The 20,809-nt window shown below is 45.0% G+C and overlaps 1 protein-coding gene across 1 annotated transcript in view; it reads left to right on the top strand.

Annotated features, from left to right (window-relative positions):
* LOC129783059 (netrin receptor DCC-like) overlaps window positions 1–20,809 on the top strand; it is a 164,269-nt gene that overhangs the window by 118,675 nt on the left and 24,785 nt on the right. The window contains exon 6 of the mRNA XM_055792719.1: window positions 906–1,026. Coding sequence (XP_055648694.1) covers window positions 906–1,026 — 121 coding nt within the window. The remainder of the gene's footprint in view (window positions 1–905; window positions 1,027–20,809) is intronic.

Below are 20,809 nucleotides of genomic sequence, written 5' to 3'. Positions count from 1 at the left end.
CGTAACAAAGAATATTGATGATCATCATGTCTTTGAATTGCCTATCACAAAAAAGGGGTTTTTCTAGTGTGGTTTTCATGCAGGATAGATTTCTTCTGCCGTATAGAATAGCAAATTCAACCTTTTTTTAATTCAGCCTTGTTTTAATTCAACCTTTAATTCAGCCTTTTTTTAATTCAGCCTTTTTTTTTAATACATCATTGCTTATTAGAAAGCAGCCAGAAGCCATCCAAAGGAAAGGCAGCTCTGTGGCTGCCATGGTTGTGTGGTGGAGGTGTTAGAAAATCCTTTCACTCAATAGTTAACGGAAGGTACATTACAACCAGAGCATACCCCTCCCTTGAGATTTTATTATTTTTTTTTTTAACCCAACATAATTGGTTTCTTCTTGTGCTAACAGAAGTTAAAAGTTAAATCTGTTTCAAATGAAGTAAGCGTAGAGTGACCTTTTCTTGAGGATCTCTAGGCCTGGAGCCATAAGGAGGATTTGACCTTCAGAACAGTGTTTGTTCAAAGATGCCGAAGTTGGAAGTGCTTTTAAATCATCCCTGCAGCAAAGGGGCAGGACAAAATTCCGAGGAGTGCTCGTGTGATGGCTGTAATTTGGAGCTTAAGCCTCGAGAAGGGTGTTGGGTGGTCCCAGCAGGGACGGGAGTTCACCCCTGGGCTGTAGGCACCATCAAACCAAGCGCTGAGAGCATGAGGCCTCGAGAGATGCTTGTTCCTATGGTTACAGCCCTTGGAGGACTGGGGCTGTGCGAGCTGTAGCTGAGGTTACATACCAGGAGCGCGTTTCACAGAATTATCTGCTCTGGGAAAGTTTTCTAATCTGCATTCACTTTGGATGGTGTTTTTCTAATTAATTCTCTCCCTTTTCCTTTCTTTCTCTTTTGCTGTCTCTCTAGGGTGGCAGCAACTTACGGATTCTGGGCTTGGTAAAGTCAGATGAAGGTTTTTATCAGTGTGTAGCTGAAAATGAAGCTGGAAATGCACAGGCCAGCACACAGCTAATCATCCCCGAGCCTGGTAAGATGCAAAGGACATACAGAATTGTAGGTGTAATTAATGCTATTAACAATCAAAATCCCAAATGAGCAGCTACTCTTCTTTACTCCCTCTTACTTCTCCAGCTGACTGGCTGTAGTTAAGAGCGTGGCCAGGCTATCAGATAGGTTGAGGTGTTTTGGTCTCTGGGGCAATTACAGATGCTGGCCTTGTCCTAGAAATTACTCTGGAGGCTCAGCAGACCCGCATGGTTAGCCGGCGGCGATGCCTTGCCCATCTATCGGTCGGCTTTTGTGCCGCTGAACTGCAAGAAGGTGACCACAGACGGGTGAGGTGAGGGAATGGGGGGGTCCCTAAGTGATAGGGAATTCCATCAGACGTAGTTCTGCGTTAAATTGTTGTGGAGCATTTGTCTCGGGGAAGAGGAGACAGAGAGAGGAAGCAAAAGAAGAGTTTGGCAGTGGGATATCAAGTGCAGCCAACCGTTGAGATGAGAAGGTTTGTGCCTACGTGCTGGAAGGATGATTGATTTTTATTTATTTATTTTCTCCTGAAATTAATAGGTGTTTAGTTTTATAGACTGTACTGTGCAGCAGCATAAGTGTTTCCTGCTTTATGGGTTTTTAAGTAACAGAAAGATGTCTTCATCTGAAGCTAGATGAGTTGTAAAACATGGATAAAAGCCTTTCAAAGTTTCTGGGTTGTAGATGATTCGTGACTTGCACTGAGCTGCAGGTTACACTTGTTGCTCCTCATGGATTGTGGCAGCAAGCTGAGAACAAAAGAACATACTGGAGCGTGGTTCCTTCTCCCGTTTGGCTTTGGAAGAGCAGAATCTTGGTAGCCCACAAATACTTGCTGGAGACAGCCCTGCTGAGATCAATTAACCAGGCCGGTAGCTCGGACTGTAGAATTTATTTAGGAAATCCTTTGAAAAGGATCAAGCACCAAGAGCTTTGCCAGAAAGCTGGCCATCTGGAAATAGAGAAATAGGTGGTATGGCCACGGCCCACCTTCCTGGTAAATAAACGTCATCAGCATCTGGCTGGAGACTGAGCAGGGATGTTTGCTGAGTTCCATGTAAGTCCAGTCCTGTAGGCTGCTCCATTATGGGCACCGTTATCCAGCACTGTTCCAGGCAGTACTGGGGGAGGTGGTGGTACCACATGGCTGAGACCACCTTTAGGCAAAAGCGAGGAGGAAGGACCACTGAAAGCCACAGATTACCAGTTTGCAATGCCCTGTCCATGCAGATGCTTAAGGCAGATGGAAATGGGACCAAGGCTAAGGTTTCTCCCTGTGTTTTCTGTCTTGGTCCCAAATGAATGATTGAACATGTATTTTTGCCTGTCTTCGAAGCTCATGTCCCTCTTATTGCTTCTCCTTTGAGATTCAGCATCTCCTTCAGCCTGGTCTCTTTCTCTTCTCTCTCTCCTTTCTCCACTGCCTGAAAGCAACTCCAGTGGTAACTGGGGACTTGTCAGACACCTCTCAGCCCCTCTCCCCTACATGCTCATCCCACTTTGCAGCCGTGAAACTGTGCTGGTCCCCATCAAGCAGTAGGAGAAGAGTCAGGAAGGGGGAACTAGAGAAGAAGTGTAATGTAATGTCTGTAGAGTCATCATTGTTCTCCTCCTCCTGCTAGTGTGACCCCGCAGCCTGGGCTCCCTCCTCTGCACCATCGGCTGCCTGAGGTCAGTGGTTGGGCACCAGGATGGAGGGGTAGGTATTGATTTGGGTTCCTGCTTCCGTACATGCCCTCCAGTCGGTGCAGCCCAGGGTCTGCCCAGGTGGGCATTTCCCTCTGCGGTCACCAGAGGGGATGATGAAGTTTTCTTCCCTTAGGGACAAATTTAAAAATGAGAAGGCACTTACAAACTGGTTCTCACTGGCAGAAAATGCATCTCGTGTCATGTTGGTGAGATCCTGGCTGGGATCCTCATCCTGCTCAGTACCAGCCTGTTCCTCTTCAGATCTCGCTATGGGATACACGCTTGTTTTGCTTTAGCTTTTTGTTTGTTCTCTTTCTGCTTGCTTTTAAGCTGGTTCTCACATTTGGTCTGTGCGCTTGGATTATATTTACCTGCATGAACATCTGAAGGGAGTAGGCGGCCAGCCCTTGCTGCAGCAGGGTTTAATCTGGTGCTGGGATCATCCCTGGGGAAAATGATAACTTGTTGCTGCTCCCAGCTAGTCATTTCAAATGAAATGCTGTCAGTAAATTTTACGCTCGGTGTTGGTGTTTATTGTGTTTGGCATTGGATTAAAAGTAAAATAGAAGAAAATGAAAAGAAAATCCTAAAGAGCTACAGGACACCATTGTAAACCGTTTCCATTTCCCTTTTTCAGTGATGGATTACTTTTTTCTGGCTATTTAATAAGATCTTCAAATAATGCCACTCCAATTCCTGGGTGATGAAGGGAGGGCCAGTATGCACAGATGGTGGAGAAGCCAGCTCTAAATACAAATGAAAGGGGGGGGCTGGCTGTGGCGAGGGGAATGCAGCCCCCTCTGCTTTGATCCTTTGGGCCATGCTCAGCGTGAGCTCTGCTGGGGAGCTGGGCTCTGGTGGGGGCTCCCCCCTTCCCGGGGCAGGCGATGAGCCCCCAGATCCCACTCTGGCTGCGTGGGTGTTTTGAGGAGAGCCCAGGGAAGTTTCAATATACTCGTTCATAGCCATCATCCCTTTCTGGAGCCATTAATAGAAGGGGCGTAAACAGAGGCATGCCGAGGGCTTATCAGAGCTTCCTTTTTCTGCAAGCTGGGGTCAAACCAACTCCTTATTAAACTAATAATGATTTTACCCTAATGGTGATTATTACCCCCAATTTACATCAGGGTAAAACTAACCACTTCTTTTTTGTGTGTTTGATTCATAAAACTAGAGGTAGTTGCTTTTATTTATTACAAATAATTTGGACAGTCCAATGGGCTAAATATGTTGTGTTGGGGGTGGGGGGGGAAGTTTTATTCGAGTAGAAGGCTGTAATCCATCTGGGTGTTCCTGCTCCTATCGTTGTTACACAGATGTGTGGATTCATGTCCGCTGCTGAGCACCTTTAACTGTAGGACCTGAAGTAGCAGCACATAAGATGGCATTAAAGTGAGTATAAATGAGCTCAAATTGAGATCAAATATACCCCTTGTAAAGGCTGTGGTGCTAAATTAGAGTTAGATGATAATGAAATGAGAAGTGAAAGCCAAACAGGCTGTGAGCTCACACAGATAATAGCTTCCACTTTTAGCATTCCGGATGTGGCTATAGGGTAATCAAAACTATTTTGGTATGTGTTGCTTAGGCTATAAAAAGCCAACGAGCTCCCTGAGAAATACCAAATTTCTGTTGTTTAAAACTGAGATTAAGACTGGAGAGGCATTGTACTTAGTGCATTATGACTCAGAGTAAAATAAGTAAGTGGTGGTAGATGGGCTGCGATACACGCTGTAGTCAATAAATCAAAGTACATTTGTGGATTCCAGCACACTTTGGGGAAAAGGTGCTTGGGAATGCATCTCCTCCTTTTTCCTTTCTTTCCCATTGCCAACCATAATGTTATCCTCTTAGGAAAAGATTGCTCACTATTTTATAATGGGGGAGAAAAGAAAAGAAAGAAAAAAAAAAGCGCAACTTTAAATGCTTCTTATTTCTGTAAAAAACAAAGCAATAGATGAGCCAGATGGGAGAACTCAAATCCTTAAATCTCCAACACACACGTTCAGGGTTTCTCAGGCCACTCCGCTGCTTGGCTTCCCCTGCTTCTGCTCCCTGACTCTGCTAAAGGGCGATGGGCTCTGTGCGATCTGTAGGAATGGGTGGTCACACCGAGCAGGTACCGGGAATAAAGCCTTACCGTGTGTGCTTCTGGTTATGTGGATTGGGAAAGAAATTCTCAGCAAGAAAAAGCAGATGAAAGAGATCTCATCCAACTGTCTTATTTTTATAACTGTATAAACCCTGTTATTTGCACACCTAGAAAATTAATACAGAACAGCGTGGTGGTGAGTGATGGACATGCATAACTTCAGATGAGGAGAGTGTCCCAGAGGAAAATCTTCCTATAAAGAGCTCCCAGACAGTTATTTGCTTTATGCCAGTGGCTTCTTGCAGAAATATCCCTCAGATATTCACAAGATATGTGGAGGGATTGTTTTATTCTAGCAGGTGAGAGATCAGATAAAGACAGCCCTGAAATAATCAACTTGTGTGTAAGGTAGGATAATGATTAGTGATGTTCTGCAATAAATTCTTTGCTCGACAAATCTTCGGCTTAGGCAGGTGCTCTCTCCCAGAGGCTGGTAAAAGCGCTGTAAATCAGGCGTCGCTCCTGGCATTACGAGCGGTAGCTAATTTGGCAAACAGGGCAAGAAAGAAAACGATGCCCTGAGTGGCATCGCTAACCGAACCAGCACCTGGGCTGCAGGTGCTGCCGCACAAGGAGGGACGCGGTGCCGGAATTAGTTGTAGGAAGGATTGCGTGTCTGTCCACGGATCATATCCAGCTGTTTGGGATACCCAAGGATGGGTGTTGCAGGGAGGGCAGGGATGGGTACAGAGCGCTGGAGCTCGTGGATGACGTGGTCCTCGATGGCTGGTCCCCATCGGGCAGGTGGACTCAGAGCCCTGCTGCTCGGGCTCAACTTTCTGTGCCATTTACATCACCATTCTGGTCACGTACTTCTTTCTTTTTAATTCCTCTACTTACAAGTTGCGTAGCTCCTGCTCATGTCAGATTTTCAGCTTAGCAGCCAGCAGATTTAAAATTTTTGCATGCGCAAGATCTTCGCAAAGACTTTGCATTTGTGTCTAAGACTCTAGGGTTGGTAAAACTGTGAATTAATTTTCTTTGCCGAAGAAGCAGAGGTTGACTCAAATAATTTTCAAAACCCTTCCTCTCTCCCTATTACAAAAACATTCTGTGAGGCACCAGTTCCCCTCCCTTTATTATCATTACTATTATTTATAATTACTAATTCCGTTACTTCTGTTACTTACAATGATAGTATAGTAATACTTCTAATTTCCCATTAAAAAACCCACCACAAAATAAAATCCATCTCTGTGCTAAGAAACTGAACTTATCTTTTTTATTATTATTTTTTATTAAAACTGCAGATTTGTAGCCCTGGCAGGTCTGTTGGAAAGCCACACCGTGTATGTGAATCTTGCTGATGGGGTTAACCTTAAAATTAGTCTGAAATGATAGCCGTGATTTCAAATATCAGGAAAAATAGGGGTAGGGTGGGGTTTTTTAACAGTTGGTAAACCAGTAAAAAAGCAATGCTGAGGAATGCTCTGCACTGGAAATTTTCGGAGGAGGTTGGGCAGATGTGTCTGTGTGCTAACAGTGCTGTTCCTGCCTTCGCAGAGGGAGCTGGAGTGTGCTCCCTGTTCAGCCTGCTCTTTTTGCCCTGAATTAGAAACAGCAAATTTCACAGAGCCACTTTGCACTGTGTAGGCAGAGCAGAAGAAAGAAGTAAGAGACTATTTTAAGATCCCACCCATACCCATAAATTTTAGAGTAGAATTGTATATATATTACTTTTTTTTTTTTCTTGAACACAGAAAATGTTAATTCTGCTGGGATGTGGAAATGTATTGATTTTCTGAAGCCTTATTGAAGCACGTGGTGCAAGTTCCACTGATTTTATGGACTTTGGCTAAATAAAAGAGCATGGGGACAAATTCCTGCTCTGGACCAGGGACCCTTTGCCCCGCTGAGCTTGATGGCTCGCTCGCTGCCTCCGGTTTGGGCATTGCCAGGTAGATCTTGGCGAGAAAACTTGTGTGTGGCTCCAGGGTGCTGTGATCAGGGAGAGACCAGGGAGCTGGTGTGCGGCATCACTCTCCATTGCACGTGGTTCTCCAGCACCATCTGAGCAGCCTCAGCACCCTCCAAACCTTCTTGTAGCTGCAGGAGGATTTCCCCTGACATATCCTATGGCGTGCAACCCATTGCTGGGTTTGTGCTCTAAAAGCTGCACTCTACTGCGAAGAGGGTCCCCCATGGAGACTGGGCCAAGTCACAACAATCACACCAATATGGCTACATGCCGTGCTCACTTTATTAAACAAACAGGTCATATTTATAACTTAAACCAGCAGCTCACCTGACTTTACACACAGATGATTGGATAAAAGTATCTGGCCATGTGGGCGTCTGTGTTGCTAACTGGTGAGCATGCTGCAGGCACCTGATCAGAGTGTGCCGATGAGAGTGTGTGGATTTCGTGGTTCCCAGGAAATTTTAAAGTTGTTCTGCAGCTTCAACTAACAGGCCTGGGTTGTCCAACCCGGACAATGGTAACATATGTCCTCGGTCCTTTAAAAATCCCTCTACATATCCCCCTTTTTCTTTTTGGACAACCCATGTCTGTTTCACAATAGAAGTTAACCCTTTCTTCAAACAAGAAAATGAACAGCTAAAAACTAAAAATATCACAACGATGATTACAACAAAGCATATTCCTTCCATCAACAACGTCTTTAACCGACCTGTTATCCCCAGTCCTCTCAACCATTCATCGAAGGGATTATCATCAGCAAGAATATGCTTCATGTTTCCCTGCAGTTGTGACAACTTCTTGTGCATCGATATGGAATGAATGGGAAGGTTCATACAACACATCCCTTCAAAATCCTCACAACCGTGTCCATGTGCTAATAACAAAAAATCTATTGCAGCTCTATTTTGTAACGTAGCATGCCTAACACTATCTACATCAAGCAATAACGAACTTAAAATCTGCGATGTAAGATTAAATTTTTTCTCTCCCCAGCACGCTAACCTTCGTATATTCTTAGCATTTAATGCTGCCGTTGCCCCCCCGGCATAAATATGGAGGCTAGGACATTTGCTGTTACGGAATGTAGATCGACTCGGTCATTACATGTTTCATCAAAGGTGCGCAGTGTCCTCCGTGATCTATGAGATTGTTGAGTCATTTTTAATAAATCTTTCATATGTGGAGCAAAGAAAGTCAACCGCCCTAAATAACATGGTCCACCGACAGGATACAAAGGAATCCCTGGCCACGCTCTGTCCCCACATATCAGAAAGACTCCTGGTGGCAGCTGATAACCCCCTGATACATTTACATGGAAACCCCCAGTTTTCAATTCACCCCAAATAGGTGAACCGGTTAGATTTTGAAACCCTGTATAAAACCCCGTTCACCTTGACGTGTCAGCCATAACTGCCACAGGTCACCAAACCAAATTACTCCAGTGCCATTCATGGGTTGAAGTGGTGATGACATGTGGGTACAGTCTGCCATACCAGTTGCAGTTACATTAACATATTCAACAGGTACAACGCTACCCAATAGGTCTAACTCCTGCAAAGGTAAATGATGTGGCTGATTTAAATTCTCAATAACCATCTTCTGCCACGCTGCATTACGCATAGAAGGCCGAACATATTGCCCATTTGGACTCATACATGTACCATTCTGATTGGAAGTCAGATCCACTGTTTTAACATTCAAAAAAACCATCAGAATTTTTTTCATTCTCTTGCAGGGGAATACCAATTAAACAAGTTCTAAAGGGGTTGCCTGCCTGTTGCAGACTCAAACAAAAGTCTGTTACTCCCATGATATTTCCCCATGTCACTCATATGTTTGTCCTAGGCAAGATGTCAAAAATACTTTGGCCAATGGGTAAAAAATTCAAGACCATAAACCAAGTCCACCACTCAAACATGTTTAGTCCTGCAATTTCCACAATTTTTTCTCACTTTCTCTTTTTTTTTTTTTTTTTACATTCCACCCCACAAATCTGTTCTTTCACAGATTCTGATGATGTATACCGTCTCCAGTCAGAATGGTATTACACGAGTCGTACATTTTCTCTTGCTTCATGCCCGATTATTAATCAAACACATACACTCTTTACACCGTTTACATTTAAACTTTGGCCTACAGAACCGTTTTACCCCACATAGCATACATTGGAACAATACCCGTGGGTTACATCCCTTACAACATAGACAGTTTATTCCATCTGCTCGCTCTGAGTCTTCTCTTCCGTCTTCTGATCTTGACATACAGGTCGCACAAACTTGCTAGGGACCCATATAGGTCCTTTATCTGTGGAGATACAAAAATAACCTCTACCGATAAATAACACCGGATTAGGTCCTTCCCATATGCCTGAAGCCATATTTTTATACAAAACATTCAAACCAGGAACTGTAGTTGTTTGGTTCCCTCACGCTGTTTGGTGATGTATAACAACAGGTGGTCCCTCTCTACCCTCCCTAAGGGAGAGATAGTTTAAGGTAAACAACACCTTAGTCAACCATTTAGTTACATCTATGTCCTGCGATACTTTCTGTCTCTGAAGATAATCCTTCAGGGTACGGTTTGCCCTTTCAACAACTGCTTGCCCCGTTGGGGAGTGAGGAATCCCTTTAACGTGTTTAATTCCCCCAGTTGTCATAAACCTAGCGACTCGTTGACTACTATACGCTGGACCATTGTCTGTCTTAATTTCTACAGGTACTCCCACGACAGCAAAACAAGACATTAAGTGTCTCTCCACATGTAATGCCTTTTCACCGGTTTGTGCAGTGGCCCATATAAAATGAGAATAGGTGTCAATTGTGACATGCACATACTTAAGCTTCCCAAAGTCAGGTACATGTGTTACATCCATTTGCCAAACCGGAAGTGCCCTCAGGCCTTTTGGGTTAGTGCCCACCCCTAAACCAGGTCCATGATGACTACATTGAGGACAGGAGCGAACAATGCCCTTTGCATCTGCTATGGGTATTTGATACTGTCGATGTAAAGACTTTGCATTCTGATGAAACATCTCGTGGCTGTTACGAGCTTCTTCAAACTTATTTGTTGGAGGAGTTATTGCCAGACAGCTGACTGCTTCATCAGCTCTAGCATTACCTTTGCCCAACCCAATGGTCCACTGATGACTTCTAATATGCATAATACAAAATTCATGTTTTCTCTGTCGAAGAGTACTACGCAGTTGTATAAACATTTCACCAAGATGTTGGTTCTTTGTCTCTCTCAACAAGGCATCTTCAATGCGCTGTACTACACCACCTATATAAAATGAGTCTGATACTATGTTTACAGGTGTATTGTTCCAGCTTCCCAATGCCCAACACACTGCTTTCAGTTCTAAGGTTTGGAGGTTGTCCCATGGTTCACCGGTGATCACGTGTTTCTGCCACTGATTATCGGATTGCCAAACACACGCAGCCTTCTTCATCTTTCATCCTGCATCTGTAAACACCGTTGGCCCTTCAACTGGTCTTTTTGAGCATAACGGTCTCTCAATCCACTGGTAATGTTCTAACATCTTCCAGAGAGGTCCTTTGGGCCAGTTGTTGTGTACAGCACCTGTATAGCCCATCAAGGCTTCCTGTATGGCTGTTGAATGTCTCAGGAGCCACTCCTAATCATCACCACGGACTGGAATACTGATACCTGCCGGTTCAGTCCCATCAATTTCAACAATCCTGTCTCTTCCTTTTCTCACCAAGGCCGCTACTACTTCAGGATGACTTAAAATACAATGTCTGGGTGTCAATGGCAAAAACAACCACTCTAAAACGATCGTCGTATTTTCCCTCTTTTTCTTTTGCCATTGTAAAATAAGGGCAAAAGGTGAAATGGCAACATTGCAGTCCAGAAAGATAACGGATGATTCGCCATTCGGCAACCACACCAGCCATTCTGAATCTTGCGGGACACAACTTCTAGGGCAGACCGCTGTTCTGGTGAACAAGTTCGAGGACTGTTGGCTTCAGTGACATGCAACCAGGATCGGAACGGTTGCAAATCATTGTTAGTGAGTCTCTTTGTGTGTCATCAGGGTGTAAGGGAATCATAAAGAAACAGTCTTTCAAGTCTATCACAACAATTTGCCAAATCTGAGGGATCATCATAAAAGGTGGAAGACCAGGTTGCAGCACTCCCATCGCTAAAATCTGATCATTAACCTTCCATAAATCATGTCCCAATTATGTGCAGCAATATTATTGACCACTACTGGACAAGCTGTTGAGCTAGTCACCTGCCAGTCACCTTCCAAAATAGCATCACAAACAACACCAGACCAACGCTGTAGAATTGGATCTTTTCTCAAGTTCAGCCTCGGAGGGGTAGTTGGGCTAACAGGAGGAATTACAGGGATTGAAGTAGTAGGCAGGTTCATTTCAACTCACTTTTCCAGGTTCCTTTAATTTATCTATTGCCTCCTGTAAGGATTTCTCTGTATTGTTATCACAAGGCTTCTCCCCGCCTTCCTCCTCAAATTCGTCCGATGATGTTTCAGGAAGAGGAGGATACGGCGCTTTTGCCCCCCCTGATGTGACCTACGAGCTGTAGCCACCCTCCGTTTTGGCCTTGCTCCACCCACAGCTCCAATTTGTGCAGCAGGACTCGCTGCTCCACTTTCCTGGGGAGGCTCAACAGCCTCTTCCGGGTTCGGCTCAGTTACAACAGACCCCCTTCCGGTTTGTCCGCTGTCTTATCTAAAAACTCTGGCACTGTTGAACACGCAGGGGCTGACATACCCTTCATAGGACGAGGATGCCCAACTCCGAAAAATGTAGCCAAGAGAGAAGGCTTAGGTGAATCACCCTTCTGCTCTACCGGCTTTTCTACCACATCTCCTCCCAATGCTTCTATAGCTGCTGGCGCTACTTTTTTTTCCGTCTTCACAGTTTCCAGAGTGTTAATTACAGACCGCCACATAGCTTCTAACGCTTTAGCTTCTTTTCCTTCTTTACCTCCCTCGATCGTAGTATCCCAGAGGCAATTTCCCGCTTCTCTCCATTCCGTAATACTAAACAATAACTCAGGCTCAGGAATCTTATCCTTTGTTCGTGCCCAGCGAACTAAAAGTCTCCACTTCTGTTTCTTTAATGCCCTCCCCTCTCTTAAAGAGGATGCTAGTTAACAGTTTAATTGCCGCATCTAATTCCATCGCCGTCTTCCTTAGTGCCCCCCCCCTCTCTCAGAGAGGAAATCAGTGGGGAGCCCTGCCACAATTTACTCAACGCGGTCTTACCTCCGGCGAGGGTGCAATCTGCAGCTCTTCACCGAACTCTGGACCCCGCTTTTTGCCTTCCAGGTTCCGCCCGCCTCCGACCTCCAGCTCCCTAATTGGACAACTTCCCTTCGGGTCCGATGCACGGAGACTTCCGCATTTAAGCGGACAGCATTTAAGCGACTTAATGGGTCCCTGTTCGGGTGCCAGACAAAGAGGGTCCCCCGTGGAGAGTCGGCCAAGTCACGACAATCACACCAATATGGCTACATGCTGTGCTCACTTTATTAAACAAACAGGTCATATTTATAACTTAAACCAACCACTCACCCGACTTTACACACAGGTGATTGGATAAAAGTCTCTGGCCACGTGGGCATCCGTGTCACTGATTGGTGAGCATGCTGCAGGCGCCTGATCAGAGTGTGCCGATGAGAGTGTGTGGATTTTGCAGTTCCCAGAACTTGCTCTGCACCTGGCTTCTTGTTTGTGCATAGCTTGTTTTCTTTCTCACCCTGCTTGTTCCCAGGACAATTTAAAGTTGCTCTGCAGCTTCAACTAACAGGCCTGGGTTGTCCAACCCGGACAATGGTAACATATGTCCTCGGTCCTTTAAAAATCACTCTACACTATTGAGCTGCGAGACAGTCCCAAGTATTTAAGATGCTTTGAAATGCAAGAAGTGGTGCAGATGTGTAAATATCCTGTAGGGTTATGAGGTATAACCTTCCATGGGATGCAGCTCCAAGGATGAAATGCCATGGAGCCCAGTCGTGATCGTTTATTCCCAAAGGCGAGGTGACAGCCCCAGTGGCTCATGGCCTTGGAGGATTTTAATATACTGTATCTATTGTCACCCTGCCTGGAGCCCTGCCGCTGGTGCTGGCCAAAGAGGTGCTGCAGGGGAAACTACTGGCAGCAAAAAGCCATAAGAGCATGTGATGCCCAGGGATGGGGAAAAGAATAACCTCCTGAACCATGGCATCAAGGAATTTTTGTGTTGAAACGAGATTGAGCGTCTTTGTTTTGGTATGCCCAACTGGTAAGCTGTTCACATTTATTGCACTGTATAAGCAGTAATCATCGTGATAATAGTAAGAATAAATTTGGTTTGTATGCTTTTATGGTGGTCTTTCCTAAAATATTATGACACCTTACTGGGGATTTATAACAGGCATATGCAAAAATGCAAAATCAGTGGAATGTTTTGCGAGTTCAAAAAGAGTTGGTATAGAAGGGCCACCCTAAAACCAGCAGAGGTGCTTAGAAGGCACCTCTAGATAGATGCACTCCAAAGGGATTCTCTTGGAAGATTTTTGGAGCGTCCAGTTTTGCAGGTCTTACAGCACAGCTTAGGTAGCCATCTGCTAGGGATATTTTTCAGCTGGGTGTAGGAAAGGATGAGTTGGGTTCATGAGCTCGTGTCTAGCTCTGCTTTCCATTAATCTAGGGAATGTTGCTGAAAATCTTGAATTCCAACAGGTTCTGGAAAGATGTGGTTAGATATGCTTGATCTTGTCTTCGAATAATGGTTGAAAAATTGGTGGCTTTGTTCTGTAAGAGCTGTGATGAATTAAAAACCTGGCAGCGGGGTTTCTACACCACCTCAGGAGGTGAGCTGCCATGCTGGAGTCACTCTGCTTTCCCCTGACAGAGTAAAATTGCAGTGGAGGCAAAATTTCAGACAGTCCGGGAGAAATTCAGCAAGAGTGAAGCCTTGGTCTAGGAAAAGAGAGGTTGTGTGAGTGTGGTGAGACCAAGAGATGTCTCCTGGTATGAAGTAGGAGGTCTCTCCTCTTGCTGGTGGACTGGAAATAAAAAAAAAAAAAAAAAAAAAAAAAGGCAAAGAAGAGTAATAATCTCCTATAATGCTATTAACCGTTTAAAATCCAGCCTTACCCTGATATATTTTTTTTTGTCGTTTAATAAAGGATATATGTTGATAAATAATAATAATGAGAAACCAGAATACAATTAGGTTTTAGGTGGTGTTAATTAAAATATCACTTACTGTATAATAACTTTACATGGTAATGTCAGAATAATCACAAGATAGAATGAATAACGGCACAATTAATTCTAAGACTTTGCTATGTGTTAGAATTTAATTTGTCGGAATAGCAGAACTGAAATGACTCTGTTTTAAATATGGAAAGTGATGTACTTTTTAGTCTTATATGAGATTGCAGATAGCTGAACATAATGAATTCATATAGGAACTCTTTACTATGAGTATTTTATTTGGGTGGGGGGGGTTGTTGTTTAGGTTTTGGCTGGTTTTTTTACGGGGGAAGTTGTTGGTTTTTGTTTAGTTTTGTTTTTTTTTTTAACCTTGAAAATGAGATTTTGGGGTTTGGAAATATTGTGTGAACGACTTGGTTTCTGTACCAGAAAGCTTTATTTTTTGTAGAGGAATTTTAAGTGCAAAGAAAAAGGTTTTCCTGAGAAGCCATTGAAGAGTTGCTCATTTAGGTTTGGCGTAAATAACCTCAGTGTTTTCTGTTTTCACGAGAGCAAGGCGATGTATTGCACAGATAAGCAATGCTATAGAAAAATCTATACAAGGTGCCGAGTCCAGTTCTTGAGGAGCTGGAATGTGAGGTGAGGGAAGCCTCAGCCTTGGGGCCGCGGGTGTCTGCTGCCCCTTAGACCTGGCGGCTGTGCATCTGCTCTCCCTCTGCTCCGCCTGGCGCGGGGTCTCCTGCTCTCCAGGGGCCCTTGGGTTTGTGTTCTTCCTTGCTTTGGGAACATCGGGCTCCTCACGGCTTGGAAGAAGCTGTGCATGTCTATATAGCCATATCTCCATGTAAGTGAATTTCAGACATGCAAAGGGGAAGAGTCGCTGTGCATTGGTCTACGTGTGGAGGAGGTTTGGGGTTTTGGCCTTGGCACGTACAGGTTACTTGAGTAGGCTGTGAAGGCGTGATCATCTTGTTCTTTCTTCGTTATAAAGGTGCCAGGTGATTAAGACTTTAAAAGAGACCTTCGATGTATTCATGCTCTCAAGTAACAGAGCAACAGTGACAGCTGATCTCGCAAACACGGGAAAAGAAGAAACGGAATGGGAATGGAGGGAGGCTACAGATGGTGGGGCTTGCCGCGTGTCTGGAGAGGTGACAGAGCAAGTTTCAGAGAAGCCATGGTCATTCCTGAGTATCTGTGCTCCTCTGGAGGCTCTGAGGGTTGGCCAGAGGCTGAGATCCTTCTGCCCTTCTTCCCAGGGAAACATCTGTGACCTGAGTTTCCACAGTTCAAGTTGTAAGGGGGCTTTACTGGACGTGGCAGCCTGTGCGGGCTTAGCTTTTCTTCTTTTAAACCACCTGCAGGGAAGAAATTGGGGGGAGAAATAGGGAGAAAAGCATCAGAGAAGAGAGACCGATGTTTAAACTGCTGGTGTGACAAAGGTTTTGCCCCAAACCTTCAATAGTTTGGCTGCTTATCAAAGGTGGCCTTAACGTAACTACGTTGGAAAGTGTGAGGTGTGCGTATATTCTATAGCTGGACGCTGGCTAGGAGCAGGAGCTGTTCACCTCTGTATGGTTCACGATCTTTTAGCCTTGCTCCTTTGGCCACCTATATCTGGGTGTTTCATCCCACTTCATGTCACCTCGCAAGCCAGAGAGAGCTTATTTTTTTTAAGTTACCTCCTCTTTTTGGTTATTGCGTGGCAGGTGCTCGTTTTTCCCTAAACGTAATGGTTTCTTTTAGAAGCGTGGCTGAAGTTACACAGCAGAGTTCAGGAGTAATAAGGTCAGGGGATGCATTGTCTGCAGTCCTGAGCACTGATGGGTTTGTCTGTGTAGTGCGCTACCCTGTGCTTTACTCCTATTTATATTCAGCAACATCCTTGCCTTACTGTTCCTTTCCCTGGGAGTGGAAGACTGGGCTGGGGAAGGGTGGCTGGTGAGTGGCGAGAGCCATTGTTGTTCAGAAAACACCCTGATTCTACGAGGAATAGAGGGCCAAGGTAAGCAGCCATCAAAAGTTACCACTGACTGTCCTGGAGCACGTACTCTGAAATTGGTCCTGTCAAAATTAAACCTGCTGGCCCCTCCAGCAGGGAAAAAAGCAGACTTCTCCTGGCATGGACATCTGGGAGCCGGCGCTGCGCCCCAGGCACGCTGCCAAGCGGAGGGTTTCTCTTACCCATGGCCCCATAAAGATGATGATGTGACGGTCCTGTTTCCCTCAAATGCATCTGCTTTCGGCTAAAATTGCAGGACCACAAAGAGAGATTTGCAGAAGTCAAGTACTTGGTATGACCGGAGCAGAGATGAGGATCGATTTCCCTATCTACTGTAATTTTCCTTGCAAGGGTAGATGTTCATTTTGAAAGGTCCAAGCGTTTCATTTGATAGAAGTTGTCCTGCTGGCCTGGTTGAGCTGCGTCTGCAAGCTGATGGCACATCTCTGCCGCATGGCATTTCAGGTGAACACTTTGCTAGCAAACACCTAATTTTCATATTTAAGATATTGTCCCTTCAGCCTGTTGAAATTCAAGAAGAAAAAAAACCCCAAATGATCGCATTATCTTGATTCACTTTGAAAGATTTCTCTTTCTCGTGCGTCTTCTTTCTGCAAATTCTTTAATATCATTACATTTCCCTCAGAATCTCAACTGCAGCCCTCACGTGCGGTGTATGGCAGCGCTATCCTTCTACCTAATGGGATTTGAACCTGTCATCCCATGAGGGGGGTCTTAATCCTGCTGCGGATTTTGGGGTGAAAGGTGTTTCCAGTTCGTTTCCTTCCATATTCATGGGGCTCCCGTCTGTAGAAAGAAATGTTAGTTCGAGCGAAGACTAGGTTCAAGAAATGCAAAAGTTTTTTTGCCCTTGAATTTCCGAAAGCCCTGCTGAAGAACTCTGCCCTCACCTCTGGTCTCTTGTTCGGTGAGGGGTTAATTATTTTATGCTACTTTAGACATGGGACAGCTTCAGTGTGAGGATGAGCCCTCGCCTCCCAGCAGCGCAGATCTGCTTAACCCACAGCAAGGGTCCGAACGGATGTGCCGAAATTCCAGGATTTCATCTATCTAGCTCCTCAATTAAAAAAAAAATCTCTTTAAAAAAAGGTGTTGGTGGGAAGTGAGAGCTCGAAAAGCTCTTAAAGCACATACAAGAAAATCAGGATTGACATGAGAAAGAAAAGAATATTTTATAAAGGGAAACTGTGGAAAAGAATTATTTCCCTCTCTCCTTTTGTCCCAAACTAAAAATGCATGTATTTCTGTCCTCTCCATCCTTCTGCAGCATCATCTGTTGAGAAAAGAGGGAGGAAGGAGGGGATGTACTTGGTCTTCCCATACACTTTTTGTTTCTCTCAAGCTTGTGCCATCTCTGTGGGCAGGATCGTTTAAGAAAAAATCTTCAAAATATTGTCTTTAGAATACAACTGCTTTGCCCCTGAGGCGACAAAGGAATCTGATAGCCAGGGGATGGTTTGGAGGTGCGCTGGCTATTTGCGCATATGCTGGGAAAAAAAGGAACAGCCAGACCAGGGCATGGTGGTGTTCCCGAAGGGTGCTGAGCAGCTCCACGGGCTGCCCCAACATTTCCCCTGCTTCCCCCAGGCCCCTCGCCTGCTGCTGGCCACCTCAAGGGCTCCTCCACCGAGCTGGACGCCCCTCGTTGTGTCCCTCCCATCTTCAGGAGCAAAGAGGGACCCTTTGCTCCCTACCTGAGCACCTCATGGTGGAAGAATGCTGAATAAACTACTGTACTGTCTGCTATTCTGGGCATTAATGTTCCACGCCAATAGATTTTGGCTCACCCATGTTGATCTTAGGTGGCCGTGGTCCTGATTTATGGTGACCACCTGGTAAGAAGTCCATCTCCTTGAAGGACCAAAGCTGTAGTTAAGAGCAATGCCTTAGTCTGCTTCCAAGGAATTCAGTCTTTTAATATCCTTACATTTATCTTCCCTTAATTCTGTTTTTTTTAAAAAAAAAATATCTTAGATATCCTTTGTTTACCTCTTAGTTTTTGCTTTGGGGTTCTTGGTTGTTTGGTTTTTTTCCCTGTTATTTGTAAGTTCGCCTATGTCGGATTTCTGAGCTTTTCAGAGAGATTAACAATTTAATTACGGAAACAGTTGTCAGGATTTTCCCTGCCAAAAGTTAGTGTCTGTCCTTCAGGTAGCAACAGCTGTTCACGATTCTTGTCAGTTAAAACATCTATGGCTGCGGTTTCAGTTGAATCAAGTGAAATTTTGCGAATCTAGCAGTGTGGAAGAGTGGATGAGAATTTTGAAGCATCTGTCACAGCTGTTAAAGCTGGGAATAAACAGAATTTGGGTAAGGAGCCTGAGAATCAGGTGGGGGTGGATGCCTTTTTGTAATTATTACAAGAAATAGGACAATTAACGGCGTGGTTTGCATGGGTAGGGCACAGAGAGCCTGACCCTGCGTCCCCCATGCTGGCAATGTGTGAGTCCGTTTTCTCTTTTATGGGGAATAATCACTGTGGGCCAAAAACATTATCTGGCACACCAAGGTAAAGGCAGATGGAACCTGCTGAGTTTAATTGCTTAATTAGGGTGATGTTTAATTCTATAGATTCCCTTCAGCGGCCGTGATTTGCCTCGTGCACCAGCGGTGGTGGGAACTGCCTGGACTCTCCCCACAGACCTGGAGCCCAGATGCATAATGTGAAGCAAAATATTTGGCTGCAGCCTGGCTATCAAATCCGATCATTTTTCAATTCAATCAGATGACAAAACAATAAAAACAAAGTTAATTTCCATTACCTTTGACCGAAGTTAAATACGTATCTAAAGTTAGAAATTAAAATGAATCCTTCTGAAAACAGCTTTGTCTGGAAAAGCCAAAGTGCAGTGTGAGAAGTTGGTGAGATGAATGAATTGCTGTTTGCTTCAGTCAGCATGGGCCAAGGCTCGGGGTGACATCTGGTCTTCGGTTTTGAGCCCTTCCGTGAAAGGACAGAGCTACACCAGGGAGGAAAGCCATGGGAATCGTCAGAGGGTCATACAGAGAAGGACCAGAAGAACTGGGAGGCTTTTAATGTAGGTATGGAAACAGATGAGTGAGAACACACAGGATCCCAGTCTGCAAATTTGCAGGCAGTAATGGAAAAGTCAAGAACATCATTTGCTCTCCAAACCCCACTGCAGGCAGCAGGATTCAGGGTGCAGAGGACCACGATGCTCCAACCTTTCTGATGATGTCCATCGCTAAATGTCATGAAGAGCAAATTTTTGACCAGCATCTGCCAGGGTCCATTGGTGTAACTGTCTGTCTGGGGGCAGATGGATGGACTTAAAAGTAAAACCCAGCAAAGAAACGAGAGGAGAAGCCAAAAATAGTAATGGGGACAAAAAAGATACTGTTAGCTATATGTGTTTCTTAAAAATCAATGACAACATATAGCCAGTCTACCAGGAGGAATTATTCTCACTTCTGGCCTGAATTATTCTGATGTAAAGTTGCTCAAAATGAAAATAACTCTCTTGGATTTCAACTGCTATGTTGCTTATTGTATTAGAATCTGGCTTATTATATTTTACTGCTATTGGTATGTTTGCAGGACTGTGTTTCTGTGCTAGCTGTGTGACATTTACCTTCCTGCATCATTGCCCAACGCTGGTAAAAAGCAAAATCAACCTGCTGATATCCCAAAATTAAGGTATTTTTCTAGTGTGTTGAAGGCATGCTTAATGTAACGCCGACTTGAAACCAAGCTTTTTCACAGAAATCGAAAGCCATATAAAAATTAATCTTGCATATGTAATCTTGTATATTTGCACTACTGTAGTTATGCTGTGCCGTTCGGAACTGAAATCCCATTAAGCCTTTCCTTCAGTGTGCGAGGGGTGGTTTTATGTTGAAATTTGTGTGTAAACAAGAAAACTACAGTCCGAGCGTTATCCTCTAAAGGGGGTTTGGTTTAGCCAGCGGTTCAGTCACTTCAGCTGGGTTTTGTTCCTAATTAACGCAGGATGGAGGGAAGCGGGTGAGGAGCTGCCCATCTCCGCTGGCTGGCTTTCGGAGCAGGGCTGTGCAGCCCTGACTCCAGCACGCTAGTTGGGAGAAAACCCAGTTTGCACGTGGCTATGGGTGGGATGGAGCAGGTGGGATTGATTCTGGAGCGACGGAGCGCTCTCTGCACTCCCCCATGCATGGAGCTTTGGGCTGATAGTCCTAGCAGATGTGTGATGGGGGGATGCCTGCCCGCTGCCTCTCTTCCACTGGCAGAATTTTCCACCGAGGAGTTTCTAATGTTTTATTTTGTGGCTTATTCAAAACCAATCTCCATGCTCTCGGTCAAGTTTGCAAGTTGCTGAGGGGTGCTAGATGGGATACGGTGGTCCCACAAAATGTATGGTGCAAAAAACAACCAAAAAACAACCCTTTTTCTCTCGCTCTCTTTTTTTTTTTTCTTTTCTTTTTTTTAATTATTCCTGTAAACGATGCCAAGTGTAGTCCAAATTCATCCCTGGGGCTGTGGCTATGGGGAGGGGATGGCACGCTGCAGGGCATCCTGCACATGGTGACCCGTTCCTGGCTTCATTTGCAGGCAGGGGGTCTCCTGCCATGGCAGCCACCTCTGCAGCAACAAGCTGCCAAAGGACATCCCCCAGGGCAGTGTCCCGAGGGGGAAGAGGGGGTAGAGGTGGCCGTGCCACCACCTTGGGACCACGGGCACCCCATAGCTGTGGTTATGGCCAGTTGACCGCACTCTACGGCAGTGATGGACCGCTGTGATGTTAATTTTTACGCACAATGCTAAACCTGGAATGTGGATTCCCAGTTGTGGGCGGGGGAGGGG

This window comes from Falco peregrinus, chromosome W, assembly GCF_023634155.1.
Source record: "Falco peregrinus isolate bFalPer1 chromosome W, bFalPer1.pri, whole genome shotgun sequence".
NCBI lineage: Eukaryota > Metazoa > Chordata > Aves > Falconiformes > Falconidae > Falco > Falco peregrinus.
The sequence above is the reverse complement of the archived record's forward strand: the minus strand, read 5'-3'. Positions and strand labels throughout refer to the sequence as shown.